The sequence below is a fragment of the Barbus barbus genome (assembly GCF_936440315.1).
Source record: "Barbus barbus genome assembly, chromosome: 35".
NCBI lineage: Eukaryota > Metazoa > Chordata > Actinopteri > Cypriniformes > Cyprinidae > Barbus > Barbus barbus.
In genome coordinates, this window is record NC_136763.1 from 26,519,969 (window position 1) to 26,535,965 (window position 15,997).

Genomic DNA, 15,997 nt, shown 5'->3' on the forward strand with positions numbered 1-15,997 from the left:
TTGTCCAAGTCATGTGTCTTGTTCCTCATTGGTTGGATTGTGTCATGTGACCCTGATTGTTTGGTATATATAGGCCTCATGTAGCCTTTGACCCTTGCCATGTATTGATGTTGTAACCTATTGTCGGTGAGTCAAGTCTGTTCGTGCCAAGTCAAGTCTCTGTTTGGATCATGTTTGTATTTTGGATTACTTATGGAATAAAGCTGCACTTGGGTTCTTAAACTCGCCTTGAGTTCAGTTACGCTGTAATATCAGGACTAATTAAATGCTGCTTGACCAATAAGATATGAGGACTGTTGTATACAAATGAATAAGTAACTATACTTTGGTTTTGCTTTTTCTTTGTGTGACAGTTTCCTACACTTCTGTTTTTTTGCTGTTTGTAATGTCTGACTATTATAAACGTATCCCTCACAGACTCACTGAATGCTACAAATCTATGTTACTTTTACATGTTATTAGATCTGTTACACTTGTGAATGACGGTCTGGGAAGACATCGCTCTGGTTTGTGTCATTCCTGATGTGTTTGGACCTTTCAAGCACCAGTGAGTTTGTGTGTGTGTTCACCTGGCGTCTGTCCTCTGGGGTTTTGAGGAACAGGGCGTTGATGAGGGCGATGGCATACGTCTGGATCTCCTGATTGGACCTGTAGGGATGATCGTACACACACAGTTAGAGGTATCTTGCTCTTAAATTCCAACACTTCTGGACTCTAGACCATATGTCACTCTCTCATGTCTCCAGCTGACTGGAGCTCGACTGACTGGAGACGAGAGGGCCACGTTCAACCGGCATCACCACCACCATCGTTGAAGATACAATACGCAGTTTTGAGTGATGAGCTCTTGAGGAAAATAATTAAAAGGGTCATGAAATAGAGAATCAATGGTCTTGATATTTACCCATAAGACGTTACTCTACAACTCCCCGGTTAAAATATGAATAAGTGCTTTCAGAAACGCCCAGATTTGAATTCAAGTACTTAACATGCGTCATTGTCTTATGTAATCAAGCAGGAGCATTCTGAACAACTCCTGGCTGTTTATCAATCACAGGAGTGATACTGCTGTTGGATAAAAATGTAGAGTAAGACCGTCAAACTCTAATGTGCGGGGATCTGATGAAGACAGACAGACATAATGAAAGAAACAAAATGACAAACTTTACATACAACAACTGAAAAAGCAACAAGGGAAACACAAGGCTAAAAATATAACAAAACCCACCTCGGTGTTGGATAAGTTACTCAAAAAAGTAATCCACAAACAAATCAATGTGGTCACATATGAACTCCAACTCCCAGACACCTACCGCAACTCGCCGTCCTTCCATGTGTCCTTATTAAAGCCATGCATTAGTCCACTTCTCCCTCCTTCCACAGAACACGAGATACCTCCTCCTCCCGAGGTCGACCCCAACGAGACATCTACAGAGTCAAAGAGATCCTAGACTCCCGACGGCGGGGTGGCCGGCTCCAGTTTCTCGTGGATTGGGAGGGGTACGGTCCCGAGGAAAGATCATGGGTGGACAGAGATGATGTTCTGAATGTGTCACTCCTCTCCCATTTCCATCAGTCGCACCCAGATTGTCCAAATCCTAAGGGGTACTGTCACAGATTCACCAACCACATCAGCCACACCAGCCACCTACACCCGGTCACAATCACCAGATTACTGATTATGAACACCTGTTCCACTTACCTTGGCACTATATCCGGCTACTCACCTCACTTACATACCTTTCCTCACCACTCAGGATCTCCGTGACTCTGTGTCTCCTCACACAGAAATGTATATTGTATGGATTGAAGCTAGCTATGGAGGCACGGAGTCCCCTCTCACCTGATCCCTTCACCGAACTGGTCCAAGCACTCCGCGAGTCTCTTCAGCCTCCTCCCGTCATGCCCTCTGCCTCTGCATGTCCCATGGCCAAACCCGCAATCTACTCCAGTGAGGCGGCAGCCTGCAGCGTTTTTTTGCTCCAGTGTTCACTGTACTTCGAACTACAACCCCATCAGTTTGTGAATGATAGAGCGAAGATCGCATTTATCATGTCACTACTTTCTGGATGGGCGCTGCAATGGGCCAAATCTCTCTGGAATTCGAGCAGTCCTTTAATGCGCTCCCTGGATGCTTTTGTCGATCATTTCCGCAAGGTGTTTGGCAAATCTACCTCGGAGGTCTCAGTGCACGATGAGCTCTTCCGACTACGGCAAGCGGAGATGTCCATCCATGACTATACCGTTCGATTCCGTACTCTCGCAGCGAGCAGCGGATGGAACAAAACTGCTCTCTTAGCAGCGTTCCAACATGGTCTCAACCCTTTCATCAGACAACAAATGTCCATATATGAAGACACCGTAGGTCTAGAGAGCTTTCTGCAAAAAGCACTGCATATTTCCCAACATCTCACTACTTGCCACACGAGAATTCCTCAACTACCACCGTCTCACCAGGTTGTACTCCAGAGCCGATGCAACTGGACCGTAATCATTTATCGTCAGAGGAACGAGCTCGCCGAAACCCAAGGCCTCTGCTTGTACTGCGGACCCAAAGATCATCCTCTGCCTTCCTGCCCTGTTTGCCCCACATGCTCGGCGGTGAGTACGGTCCATCTCCATCCTGATGTCTCTAGTATACCTCACATTGATGCTCAGCTAATGTACATGAACCAATCTTTTCCAGTCAAAGTCCTGGTTGACTCGGGTGCTTCAGGAAACTTCATCTCCTCCATCAGTCTCATCCAAATCAAGCTCCCTCGACTTCGCTATACCACCTCATATCAGATCTCTAATATCCAAGGTAAACCGCTGAGTAAGGGGTTGATGCGCCATCGCACCCCGGAAGTCACTCTCCGCATAGGAAATTTCCACGAGGAGCAGATCTCGTTCCTGGTGCTGGAGGAGGCTACAGTGGACATTGTCCTGGGATGTCCCTGGCTGGCTAAACATCATTCTGACATACACTGGAACTCTGGGGAGGTACTTCGGTAGAGTGAATCCTGTTTCAGGAAGTGTTTAGCAGATCTCCCGACTCCAGGCTGAACCATTCCCTCCATACGGCTCTGCTCAACCACTGTTGAAAGTCCAGCTTCCCAAAACTCGGTCCAGATTCCAGCAGCTTACAGGGCATTTCAGGACGTGTTCAGTAAGGTCGCTGCAACGCATCTTCCACCTCATCGGCCATGGGACTGCTCTATCGACCTGCTGCCTGGGGTCAAGCTACTGAAAGGACGTGTCTATCCCCTTTCGATCCCGGAGCGCGCTGCAATGGAGGAGTACATCAAGGAGGCATTACAACAGGGGTTCTTCCGTCCTTCCACTTCACCTGCAGCATCCAGTTTCTTCTTTGTGGCAAAGAAGGATGGGGGGCTGTGCCCTTGTGTCGATTATAGAGCACTCAACTCTCAAAACGTCAAATTTGCCTATCCACTCCCTCTGGTGCCAGCCTCGTTAGAGGAACTCCGTGGAGCCCGGCTCTTCACTAAACTCTGTGCAGTGCCTACAATCTGATCCGCATTCAAAGAGGAAACGAATGGAAGACTGCCTTTATAACACCATCGGCACTACGAATACCGGGTTATGCCATATGGGTCCGAACCGTCGTTTCGTGGTGGAAGTGGATGCTTCCACTCTAGGAGTCTGTGCAGTATTGTCTCAATGGAAGGGTGAACCACCAGTACTCCATCCATGCGCATACTTCTCCAAAAAGATGTCCCCGGAGGAGCAAAATTATGACATCGGAAATCGCGAGTTACTGGCCATCAAACTCACGCTGGAAGAGTGCCGGCACTGGTTGGAAGGGGCTCAATACCCCTTCGAAGTAATAACCAATCATAAAAATCTTCAATACCTTCGTGAAGCAAAGCGCCTTAATCCACAACAAGCCAGATGAGCCTTATTCTTCACACGCTTCAAATTCACTGTCACCTACTGCCCTGGTCATAAAAACCTCAAAGCAGATGCTCTATCCCATCTTCAACAACCAGATCCATCGCCTGAAAACCCAGAACCCATTGTCTCGCCCACAGTGTTCGCATGTCCTATTATGTGGGATGTGAATGATCAAATTCGTGCCACAACTCTGACAGAACCCGCTCCGCTGGGAGGTCCAGAAGGGAGACAGTATGTACCTACCCACTCTACGTCTCATCCTTCTGGACTACATCCACACTTCTCCGGGATCCGGTCACCCAGGCAGCCAACGAACCCTCTCGCTCCTCCGGAACAGATACTGGTGGCCCAGCATGGCTCGAGATGTCGCCCGTTACATCAGAGGTTGTTCGGTCTGCGCCATCACATCTACTCCACGCTGCTTACCGGAGGGCTAGTTCTCCTATCGATTCCACATCGACCCTGGTCCCATATCCGAATCGATTTCGCCCCTGATCTTCCAGCTTCCAATGGATTCACTACCATATTTGTCATCGTGGCTAGATTCTCCAAGGCTTGCAAACTAATCCCCTTACGTGGATTACCCACTGCCTTAGAGGCAGCCAAAGCTCTCTTCCAGCATGTCTTCCAGCATTAAACTTTGGTCTCCCAGAAGATATTGTTCCGGATAGAGGGCCGCAGTTCATATACAGGGTCTGGCGTGGTTTCTTCCGTCTGCTCAGAGTGTCTGTCAGCCTTTCCTCAGGTTATCACCGTCAAACCAACGGCCAGACCGAACGAAAGGTCCAGCAGATCGGGCGGTATCTCCGAGCCTACTGTCACGAACACTAGGACAGCTGGAGCCAGTATCTTCCCTGGGCCGAGTACGCTCCGAACTTGTTGCGATAAGAAACGACAGGACTAACACAGTTTCAGTGCGTGCTCGGATTTCAACCGCCACTCTTTCCCTGGACTGGTGAGCCTTCAGAAGTCCCTGCGGTTGACTACTGGTCCTGTGAGAGCGAGAGGGTATGGGACTCAGCACATGTCCATCTCCAGCTGGCAGTACGGAGACAAAAGGACTATGCCGATGCCCGTCGTGCCACAACACCAGGAGACGCCCGTGGGGCAGGGGGTACTGTCACAGATTCACCAGCCACCTACACCCGGTCATAATCACCAGATTACTGATTACGAACACCTGTTTCCACTTACCTTGGCACTATATCAGGCTACTCACCTCAGTTCCTCGTCGGCTGGTCTCAAGGTTACATACCTTTCCTCAAGCTTCTACTTACCACTCAGGATCTCCATGACTCTGTGTCTCCTGCCTCTTTGCTGGATCTCCCAGAAAAGGATCAAGTTAAGGACCGTTACTCTTTAGTTTGATGAGCTATAGTTATGTTGCAGTTTTAAACTTTCAATTTGAAGTCCTCCTTCAGTTTGTATTTATAAAGAAGCTCTGAATCGTTCTTCCTGTGTATGCCTCTCAATCCAGGTGTGACAATTATACCCAACTCTCTCCCACCTGATCAAAATTACAAGAAAGACTACAAACAGAACAGCAAACAGGAAGTATCCCTTTTGAAAATGAACAATGATTTTGCTACACTAACCATAGATTTAACTATAGTATCTGTAGTGGAAATGTGGTTATACAAATGGCAATCAATATGCCAAAAAGTCATGGCTACTACACTTTCACTACAATAAAGCCAGGGTTGATAGTCGTAAGGATAACAAAAGTCCTCAGACCACAAACAGGGAACATATAATGCAGATTTTTCTGTCAGTGGATGTAAAGAAACTGCACCTCCGAAATCTTTGCATGGCCTTCCTAGCATTATAAATGCATGGCTGAAGTTTATTTTTAATGACACTCCTGAGCAACTTTACAACTCACTGTTTCCTGAATTATTATTATTATACATGCTGTCACTTTTAAACATCTTTTATTGAAAGATACGGCAGTGCCATGCATTTTGTCCTCAGAGGCAATGCAGCCAGTACATTTAACACGATTAAGACACAAAGTGTATCAATGTATGAGTGCTGCTAATAAATTCAGTTCATACCAACATACAGTATGAGAAGTAATAAAAGCACTTTTAAAACAATATGCTAAAAGTTAATTAAGCAAGCAAAAGCAATTACAATGCTGAAACAGACTGTTGCAGACGTTTTTCTTCTGTCTCGGGCACGGCTCACACAGTGCTTGCCATCTCAAGTATCAAAACACACGACATGCTATAAAACAGAGCGTGGATGCGATGTGATGAGGTTAGCCAATCATAGCAGTGGCCGTTTACTTCCGTTTCAGAAAGAACCATTTCAAATTGAGTCCTTTTCACAAAATGAAAATGAGGATGGAATATTATAATTTATCAATATTGGATATATAAACTAACTTTGAGAAACTAATCTGAAAGTCTGAAACTGCATTTCATGACCCCTTTTTTACTCTAGGTGTCCAGTCACAGACGTAGCCCCGTCCTCCTGTCAGTTCGTGAGTGCGTGTGTGTGCGTGCAGGAGAGAGGCATGTGACCTGCGCTGCGGTGAGTGTGTGCGTGTGTGCGTGTATGTGCTCACACTTGCAGGTGTGCGATGAGCTGCGCCACAGTGGTCTCCTGCGCCACCCGCTGGTACAGGCTGTGGCTGTTCAGCACCATGCTCTCCAGGATGGCCAGTGAGCGCTGCAGAATGGACACATCCACCATGGGCTGGTTCACGTATCCCGCAATCTGTCACACACCACACGTCAATCACATCACTGACATCATCATTCACCACATCAGCTGCAATCTTCCAGATAATCTAATTGAACACTGACAACAAATTAATTTCCTTTTGGGGTAAGTAAGATTTTTTTTTTTTTTGAAAGATTAGTGTCTTCTGCTCACCACAGTTGCATTTATTTGATCAAAAATACATTGAAAATAGTGAAATATTAATAGAATGTAAAACAGCTGTTTTGTATGTGAATATTGTATCTGTTAACATTAGTGCTGTCAAACGATTAATCGCGATTAATCACATTCAAAATAAAAGTTTTTGTTTACATAATACATGTACTGTGTATATTTGGTATGTATGTGTGTATATATATATGTATATACACACATGCAGTATATATTTAGAAAATATTTACATGTATACATTTATATTAATATAATTTATATTATATATAAATATATTTAATATATAAACAGATTTTTTCTGAAATATATACATGCATGTGTGTGTATTTATATATACACACATACATACCAAATATACACAGTACATGTATTATGTAAACAAAAACTTTTATTTTGAATGTGATTAATCGCGATTAATCGTTTGACAGCACTAATGTTAACAGATACAATATTCACATACAAAACAGCTGCATGTGTGTGTATTTATATATACATAATAAATATGCACAGTACACACACATATATTATGTAAAAAAAACTTTTATTTTGGATGCGATTACTCGCGATTAATCGTTTGAACAGCAGCGCTAATTAAAACTGATTTCTGTGATCAAAGCTGAATTTTCAACTTCATTACTCCAGTCTTCAGTGTCACATGATTCTTCAGAAATCATTCTAATATGCTAATTTGCTGCTCAAGAACATTTCTGATTATTATTAATTTTGAAAACAGTTGTGCTGCACAATATTTTTTGTGGAAACTGTGATACATTTTATTTTTCAGGATTCACAGATGAATAGAAATTTCAAAAGGATAGTATTTATTTGAAATATAAATCTAACTGTAACATTATAAATGTCTTTACTGGCACATCTGATCAATTAGTGCATCCTTGCTGAATAAAAGTGCTAATGGCTATAAAATTTTTGTACTGACCCCAAATTTGAATGACAGTGTATATGCAAATTATTAGTTGAACTGACTTATTAAACTGGATTCAAATTACATGCAGTGATTGTGAACTTTAACTACAGTAGCAGCACTTATCCCTGAACCCCCATTATGCATCAGACAATCATCTAGAAAATACTTTTACCAATGCAAAAGCTCAATTAAAACACTGACTGTATTCAATTAAATCCTGAAATAATGCATGTACTGAAGAAAAACACATACAAGACAAGTTTCCCATTTTCAAGATTGAATTCCAGTAAAAGTAGTTTTTTTTTTATCAAAGCGGTTGAGAAAGGCTACTTTAGAAAGAGACAGACCTGTTAAATGTGTATTACTTGCCTGTTTGATAAAGGACACAGAAATCAGATCCCAGGACACGATGCCATGATCCATGAGCTCCAGAAACGCTGTGAGAGTGAAAGCCAACATCTCTCCAAAACTGCAGACATAAAAGACAAATCACTACAGCAGCATCCCAACACACGTGTCTGAAAAACACCGCCTGCAACAGATTACAGTGCTGCCAAAACAGGGTGTGCAACATATGCCACGGGTCCCAAATTTATACTTTTTACATGTCCTCTATAAGGTTAAAAATAACTACAAGCAAAATTTTAAACAATAAAGAAAGGATTTGTTTTTTTTTAATTTCGCTTCAATTAGATATGTAAACAAGTAATGGAGTAATGATGCTGAAAATTCAGCTTTGATTCACAGGAATAAGTGACATTTTACAATAAATTCACATAGAAAACGCTTAATTTAAATTCAATATGACTGTTTTTACTATATTTTTGATCTTTGAGCTTTGGTGAGCAGAAGAGACTTCTTTCAAAAAACACTCTTAGTGCCCACAAACTTGTGAACGGTAGGTAGTGTACATATTCATCAGGAGGCAAGTGCTGTAGTATTTTTGGGATTAGCCTGTTACGTATGAGCTGAGCCTCAATCAAGTCAAATATGGACAGTCGCAAACCCCTCACAACTGTGTGTAGGACTCGTACTGCGTGCCGCTCTCCACCAGCCGTGCCAGCGTCGCCAGGCCTTCCATGTTGATGAACTCTGTGGCGAACGTGGGGTCAGCAGAGAGTTTGGCCAGCTCTTTCAGAGCCTCCAGACGTGCATCAATCCCATGAGACTGGATGCGCTCCAGCAGCTGTCGAGCCGCTCGCATCTAACACCACAAAACACCACACACCAGTTAGGCTGGTTAGCATCAGGCCTACAGCGAGTCTACACTGCTGATCTTCATCTCAATCCAGCAGAGTTTTGTGATTGCGGTCGGACTTACAGGAGAGATGGCCAGTCTGAGGATAGTGCCGTTTTTCATTTCACCGCGGCTCTGAAACACACAGACACATGGAGATCAATCAAACAACCGCAACACCTCACTAGAGCTTTGTGTGTCTGTATACAGTAGATCTGGCTTCATGAACACAGCCAAAAAACCTTCCCCAGTTATAATATTTATATGATATAAATATTGAGAAAGCATGTAATGTTTTTATTGTTGTAGTCACCAATGTGAAAATAAACAATGATCAAAAGTCAGTTCTGCATATCAGACACTAAAGCATAAACATAATCTGTGCTGGTTATTAAAGACGAGTATCAGTGGAGCTCGGGTTCATGAGGATCTCTGAGTGAGAGTCTGACCTGTTCAGTGATGTAGAGCTGTGGCCCGTCAGCGTAACGCAGAGCGAACTGCTCTGAACCCGACAGAGACCATCTACAACAAACACAACACTCACAGCATGAGCCGTTCATGAAACCCACATAGACTGAAGTACTACAGACGGCTCGGCTTTCTAATGATGAGATATAATAATCACCCTTGAGAGAAAATCAACTCTAAAGATGTGAAAAGTCTTAAAAAGCACATTATCGGACAGAGTTAGAAGATTTATTTAAACGCACATTCAACCATTAAGAAATTACAGTCATGTTAAGTATATTTATTGTTTAAATTGACATCACAATTGACATTCAAAAGCTGGGATTTAGTTTTATATAAACAATCATTAGAGAACAATGTGCTTGATGATTTTGCATAAACCGGATAACAGTGTCTGGAAGATCATTGGAAGCCACAGAATGAAAAAAAAAATAAGAAAGCTCAAAATTCTGACTCTTCTTTTGCTTTTTCTCAGAATTATGCAATTTCCTCTTAGAATATTTTTGAGTGCCATTTTTTTTATCCCGGTATTGGTTTATATCACAACGTAGATGTTTTTTTTTTTTTTTTTCTGGGAATTGTATGAATAATGTGTACAAAAAAAATGGTAACATCTAAATAAACTGGTTTTATTGGGGTCCATTTTTTTTTGTATCACTGATATTATATGTAAAACTCATATTAATTATTTATAAGCTTAACTATAAACTGACCTTTTTTATTGTTTAGTTTGTGGAAGAAACAAAAAAAATAGAGTTGCAAGATATAAATTCAGAGAAAAAACATCTCTGATATAAAAAAAATACAATTTTACTTTTTGTCTCATAATTTTAGTCACAAATGCCTCTTTTATTCCGTGATGGAAATGGGTTTTCTTATCATTGTGATTTCTGAAGTAAAATGAACAGAACGCTTCACATACTTGCACATCTATCTGAGGGCAGGACTGCTTTACGATGAACAGGACGTGTGTCACACAAGTCCATTTGTCAGCTAAGTTCTTATATTAGTTTGACTGTTTCTGAAAGCGTTTTTACACCGATTCCTTCATGTGTTATGAATCATCTGATCTGATTTGTGTACAGTCAAGTTACAAATAAACAGAGAAAATAATCATTTGAGATTAAGCTTCATTCATTTACTGCATTATAAACGTATTCATTACAACATTCTTACTAAAATATAAACCATACCTTAAAATGTGATAACCTGTGAAACATTAACTTAAAGAGCTTTTTCTAGCTGATTTAACTCGGTCATATTAAATAATATTTATATAATATATTTGTATAATATAAACCATTACTGGGACACAAAATAATTTCATGAGTATGCAAATCTAGTCACTGAGTGATGTCCCAGAAGATGGAGGCAGTGCACAATGAGTGAAATAAGACGAGTTATAAAGAGAGTTGAGGTCAGGTCGGCTCATCGGTCTTGGCTTCAGGTGTGTTCAGATGGATGCCAGGGTGAATTCAGTGTAGAGACAGACTTACCCATCACACACTTCCCTAATGATGGACGCCAGCGGCTTCTTCTGCAACACACACACACATTACACACTCTGTCCTGTGAATCTCCAACTGCACATAGTTTCTCCTCAAATGCTACAGCAATCACAGTTACTATTTTTACCTATAAACACAAATAAATGTCATTCAATCTCTCAGTCATTTATTCTATATCAGTATCTGCGTGTGCAACAGTATATTAATGTAAAATATCACCATGACACATTTTCGTAAGTATGTGCTGTGAGAGGAGAAAAAATCTCAGCAGGGCGCCAGTTCAACACCATGTGTGTTAGTAACACTAGTAAACAGTACCTGGTCAAATTCAATGAGTTGAGCATTTGCACCGGGCCACTCGATGGCCACCTTCACGATGTCTGACGGAGGCGGCATGGCAGGCATTGGCCCTGACGGGGAAAACACAAGCCATCAGCTCAAATATCAGAAACCACACATTTACAATATATTTGCACGGCACAAGAGTCAGTGTGCGGTTGTTTTCTAGTGGCTGTCGCTCTCTGCTAGCCCATTGGTAGTCAATGCATCAGTTCCCTGCTTATTTGCATATCTGTCACTTCTCCAGCGGTCGCCGAGTCTCACAGAAACTGAATGACTTCGGGTGGCTCTGTGGCTGTGAATCGCTGTCAGTGTGAACGCTGCTCGTATCAGTATGCCACACACTCGCTCCAGCAGTCAATGGCTTTGACGTGTTTTCTTACAGCAAAGATGAATCTTTATCTATCTTTATTCAAACACTTTTTTTCATGAGCTGACAAAATTTAATTTCATTTTTAATTGCAGGTGTGTCAAAAAAAGGATTATAATTACAGAAAGAGCACTTGTATTTCAGCTCAATATGTTGATTTAATGTTTTAACCGACAGAAAAACATTTAGCTTTTAACTGCCAAGGAAAATATGCATATCAGTTTGCATATGGTTTATGAATCTCTCAAGCCAGTTTAACTGTAAGACTCTAGTAAAAGAATGTCTTTGTTTCTCAGACAGCAATGATTTGATAGTGACTGTCAGACAGCAGTCGAATAAATCATTGAATGACAGAAACAAAGACATGCATTTGCTTTCAACTATTCGCTCAGGTGAGTACTTTTAGGAGAAACATTTGAGATAAACTGCTAGTAGCGAAATATAGCTGAAAATAGCATCCAGTCTACTTTATGTTCTTCATTATTGCATCCACTGGTAACGTGGTATTTGAATTCTTGACTCAACATCTGAGTTATATTACCAAATTACCATAGTCCCTAAACAGACAGGATTCTGAGCATGTTTCTGTCAAACTAACCTGACTAGTACAGTGAGTGTGTGTGTTTTATTATTGATTTATTCTTGTAGATATCAATGCACCGTATACTGAATCTGATGGTGTCATGTAGATGAGTTCAGTTCAACACAGATCCAGATCGTGTCAAGTATCGATTAAAGATTGAATGTGACGTTTAAATGACACACAATGCCAGTGACACACACGAACGTTTCTTAAAGTGTTCAGATCGGATAATGGGCGTCGATACGATACGAATTAAAATCGCACCGCTATTAGTCGCGATTACACGCGTTTAACTCCGCAATCAATGCATCTTTCACAAAACGTCAAAACGAGAAATCCGCACAGAATCGACTGCTGAAATGCACGCAAATGGCTCGCATCTAACTGAGACACCGCTGTCATGCAGCATCTGAGTGTGTAGATCGTGTTTATGATGTGATGTGTCGTTTTCATCAGCGCGATGTTCTTACCCAAGACGAGCGATGAAACAGCGATGGTGTGAGCTGCTGTTCAGATGGAGGCTGAAGGGCGGAGTTTACTTCATCACCAGCACCACCACACTCTTCTTCATTCTGATCTGTTATAAAACTGATCGGGGATCCGCGCTATATAATATAATCCAGTACAGAGAATCAGAGATCGCTTTAATCCGTCTGATCCCGCCCACACATCACACCAGCCAATCAGCGCTCGAGCTGCAGTGACCGACGCGATCAAGCCCCGCCCTATGATTCACTGCAGCAGCAGCATCAGCATCACTCCAGGACTAGATCTAGTTATGACTGGTTAACTCGAGTATCAGCACTAATGTTAATAGTGACTCACTGCTAAGATTAAAAAATATGCCATGTGAAGAATGAGTAGTGAGTTAAATATAAAAATACAAACGTTTACCTACAGAGCATTAAGTATCAGTTATCATGTAAATGATGAAAGTAGTTCAATCACTGTATAAAGCCAGTGAATCAGATATAAACCACAGCAGAGAGGAGACACATCAACAAACACATCAGATCTCTCATATAGGAGGTAAAATGGCATTTTGGGGTGCATGTGTGAGGAGTCCTGTTTCAATCACTCTGTAACGTATAGGGCACCTCAGATCTAAAGGCACAGCTTAAGAAAACAATGTGCTATTCCCTGCAACTAAAATGCATAATTGCAGAAAAATAGATATGCTTGTATTTAACATTAATGTATTAAAATAAATCATACAAGTTGTTTATTTTGTTTAAAAATCTGGCAAGGGGGACCTTTTACTCCACACACGGGGTAAAAAGGCACACGGTATTGATACAAATACTTCAGCTAAACATTTGTTTATTTTTTCTATAATGTCTAAGTTAATACGTGTTCAAAACAATCACTTTAGCAAATTTATTTTGGAAAATAAAATAATTATTTCTTGTTCAGTAAATATACTGTCATTAAAATATGTTCATATAAAAAAAATATATATTTTAAAATACAGAAACAAAATCATATTTAAAAAGTAAATATTCTGAACGCATTGAAGGCGATCCCATAATAATTGAATATATATTTACAGTAGTAACAACAAATTATATTTTATCATATGATATTATTAATATCATGTATTTAAATATGATGGTTTCATTCAAAACATGGTGATTATCTCTAATATGACACCCAACATAATATATATTTACCATCTGACTCTATGTCATGTCAACAAATGGAAAAGTCAGCGATATATTAATTATCATATTAATTACTGTGCCTTTAGCCCCAACAGCAGGGGCACTTTTTACCCCAAATACCACACTTTTACATATTCTTTCTTTATTTAAAAACTGTTGCTTAATAATTTTAAACAAAACTGAAAATCGTTAAGAAACCTTTGTCTCAAAATATACACTTTAATTTTAGCGATTCTCATTTGCTATTTAAATCTACAACATTTTTTAAAACATAAAATATTAGATCAAGTAAGCACAGAATCAACTTTGTGCTGCTGCGTGCGAGCGCATCAAGAATTAGACAAATATACACCTGAATCTTGAAAAGCAGATGCTTTGGAAAGTGCTACGCCACGTTTTTGAGCCATCTAGTGTTCAAGAGGAACATAATATCCAAGGCACCTTTGACCCCGGCCTGCCTTTAGCCCCATCGTACCCTACATTTAACTGAATATGTAGTCATCATACACAGATACATACATGACGTTGGGTTTGTAGGATGATCTCATGACAGTGCAGCAGTTTTCTGAGCGTAGACCAGCTGAACATGTTTAATGTTCTCTTATATCACCTCTAGATCTTCATTGTTTTTATAGCCTTTTGTCCTGCACGCAGTTGTTATGGATACAGCTTCAGCATTTCTCTGTTGTCATGGAAACCATTGAATGTAACATCTACGCTTGTACATATAAGTCCTGTGCTGGACTTGGCATCCGTTTCCTCCAGCATCTTCACGACGCCGCAGAAGAGAATGCATTATAACATTTCTATTCAGGATTTCTCTGGGAGTTGAACCCATGACCTTGGAATTGCAAGCAGCACACACTCTTAAAACACTGAACATCAGAATTTCAACTGTGCATTAAGATCATTTCTTATAAAACTCTGAATTGTTATGAACTAAAAATTGTTGAATATATTTCTGGATATTTGTTAATGCAGGGTGTCCCAAACTGGGGTTTGTAAGCTAGCAAAACAATAAAAACAATCCAAATAAAATATTACATTTTTTCACCTGCATGTCATATTACCCTTAATCAACATCAGAAAACTGTGAACATGCAAATATGACTGAAATACTAGCTTAAAATTGAAGAGATGAAAAAGGTTCGGCTGCCAAAACAGTTAATAATCTTAAGAGTAATAGCTCATTCAAAAATGTGATAATTCTATCATCATTTCTTCAGCATCACATCATTCCAAACCTGTGACTTTCTTCAGTGGGACACAAAAAGGTTTTTTTGTTGTTGTTTTTTTTTGTCACTGCTCTCCAAATAATGAAAACAAAAGAAGACTGAGTCATCAAGCTCTAAAATGACACCAGACAGATGCTTTCCCATCATCACCAATATCCTGCATTCACCAAGAGCAAGTACAACTAGCTCAGACTGCAAGCAAAAGCAGAAGTGAAATACAGCTGAAATCGCATCCTCAGACTTGGAATTATGCATTTCTATGGCAACACTATCATCAGCAAAGACCTTCAGAACTCATAATTACAACAAGTTGAGAATGTTCTGAGAGCCACAACTTGGACCATGTGGCAGCGGTACCACCTGACCACCACAGCTTCATTTAACTGCTACTTAGCCATTGATGGTGCCATAGAAATGCACAATTCCGAGTCTGAGGAGTAGAACGTCACATTATTTCGAAAGTACAGTAATTACGACATGGTATGAACACAGCTTTAGTAGTGCAAGTTGGCTAATACAGCATTTCAGTAGTGCAGTCTTGAAATGGACAAGGAGCTGAACTGCATATCCTGACAGGAACCCATGTACCCTTATGATCATGCACCAGTGAGGCTGTGTTTATGAAGAACAGGCGGGGACCAAACACTGATCCTTGAGGCACCCCATGTGACTCCGACATTCCTCTTCTTCAGTAGATCTGCCTGTGAGCAGATCATCATGATAACAGCCAAAGCCTTTGTTTATGGTCCATCTGAAAGTGTTTCAGTGAAGAGACTCCTGATTCCTTACTTTTCTCAAACATTCACTCTGCACTCACAGATGAATCCTTACCAAAAAGTAGTATACTTGAACTTTACTTAAGTATATTTAATAAAATAA

General features: G+C 40.8%; 1 protein-coding gene across 3 annotated transcripts in view; it reads right to left on the reverse strand.

The window, feature by feature from the left end:
- The window catches only part of LOC306854971 (engulfment and cell motility protein 2), a gene marked incomplete at its 5' end in the record, with an annotated part of 56,084 nt that extends 43,233 nt beyond the window's left edge, over positions 1 to 12,851 (reverse strand). Inside the window, 9 exons of one of the 3 annotated variants that reach the window (XM_079393321.1) lie at positions 570 to 648; positions 6,470 to 6,615; positions 8,087 to 8,186; positions 8,731 to 8,921; positions 9,039 to 9,089; positions 9,404 to 9,476; positions 10,919 to 10,959; positions 11,249 to 11,340; positions 12,693 to 12,851. In XM_079393321.1, coding sequence (XP_079249447.1) covers positions 570 to 648; positions 6,470 to 6,615; positions 8,087 to 8,186; positions 8,731 to 8,921; positions 9,039 to 9,089; positions 9,404 to 9,476; positions 10,919 to 10,959; positions 11,249 to 11,335 — 768 coding nt within the window. Of the gene's footprint in view, positions 1 to 569; positions 649 to 6,463; positions 6,616 to 8,086; positions 8,187 to 8,730; positions 8,922 to 9,038; positions 9,090 to 9,403; positions 9,477 to 10,918; positions 10,960 to 11,248; positions 11,341 to 12,692 lie in introns of those variants that run through there. The other 2 variants (XM_079393320.1, XM_079393322.1) reach the window with 2 other exon arrangements.
- Between the last annotated feature and the right edge of the window lie 3,146 nt (positions 12,852 to 15,997).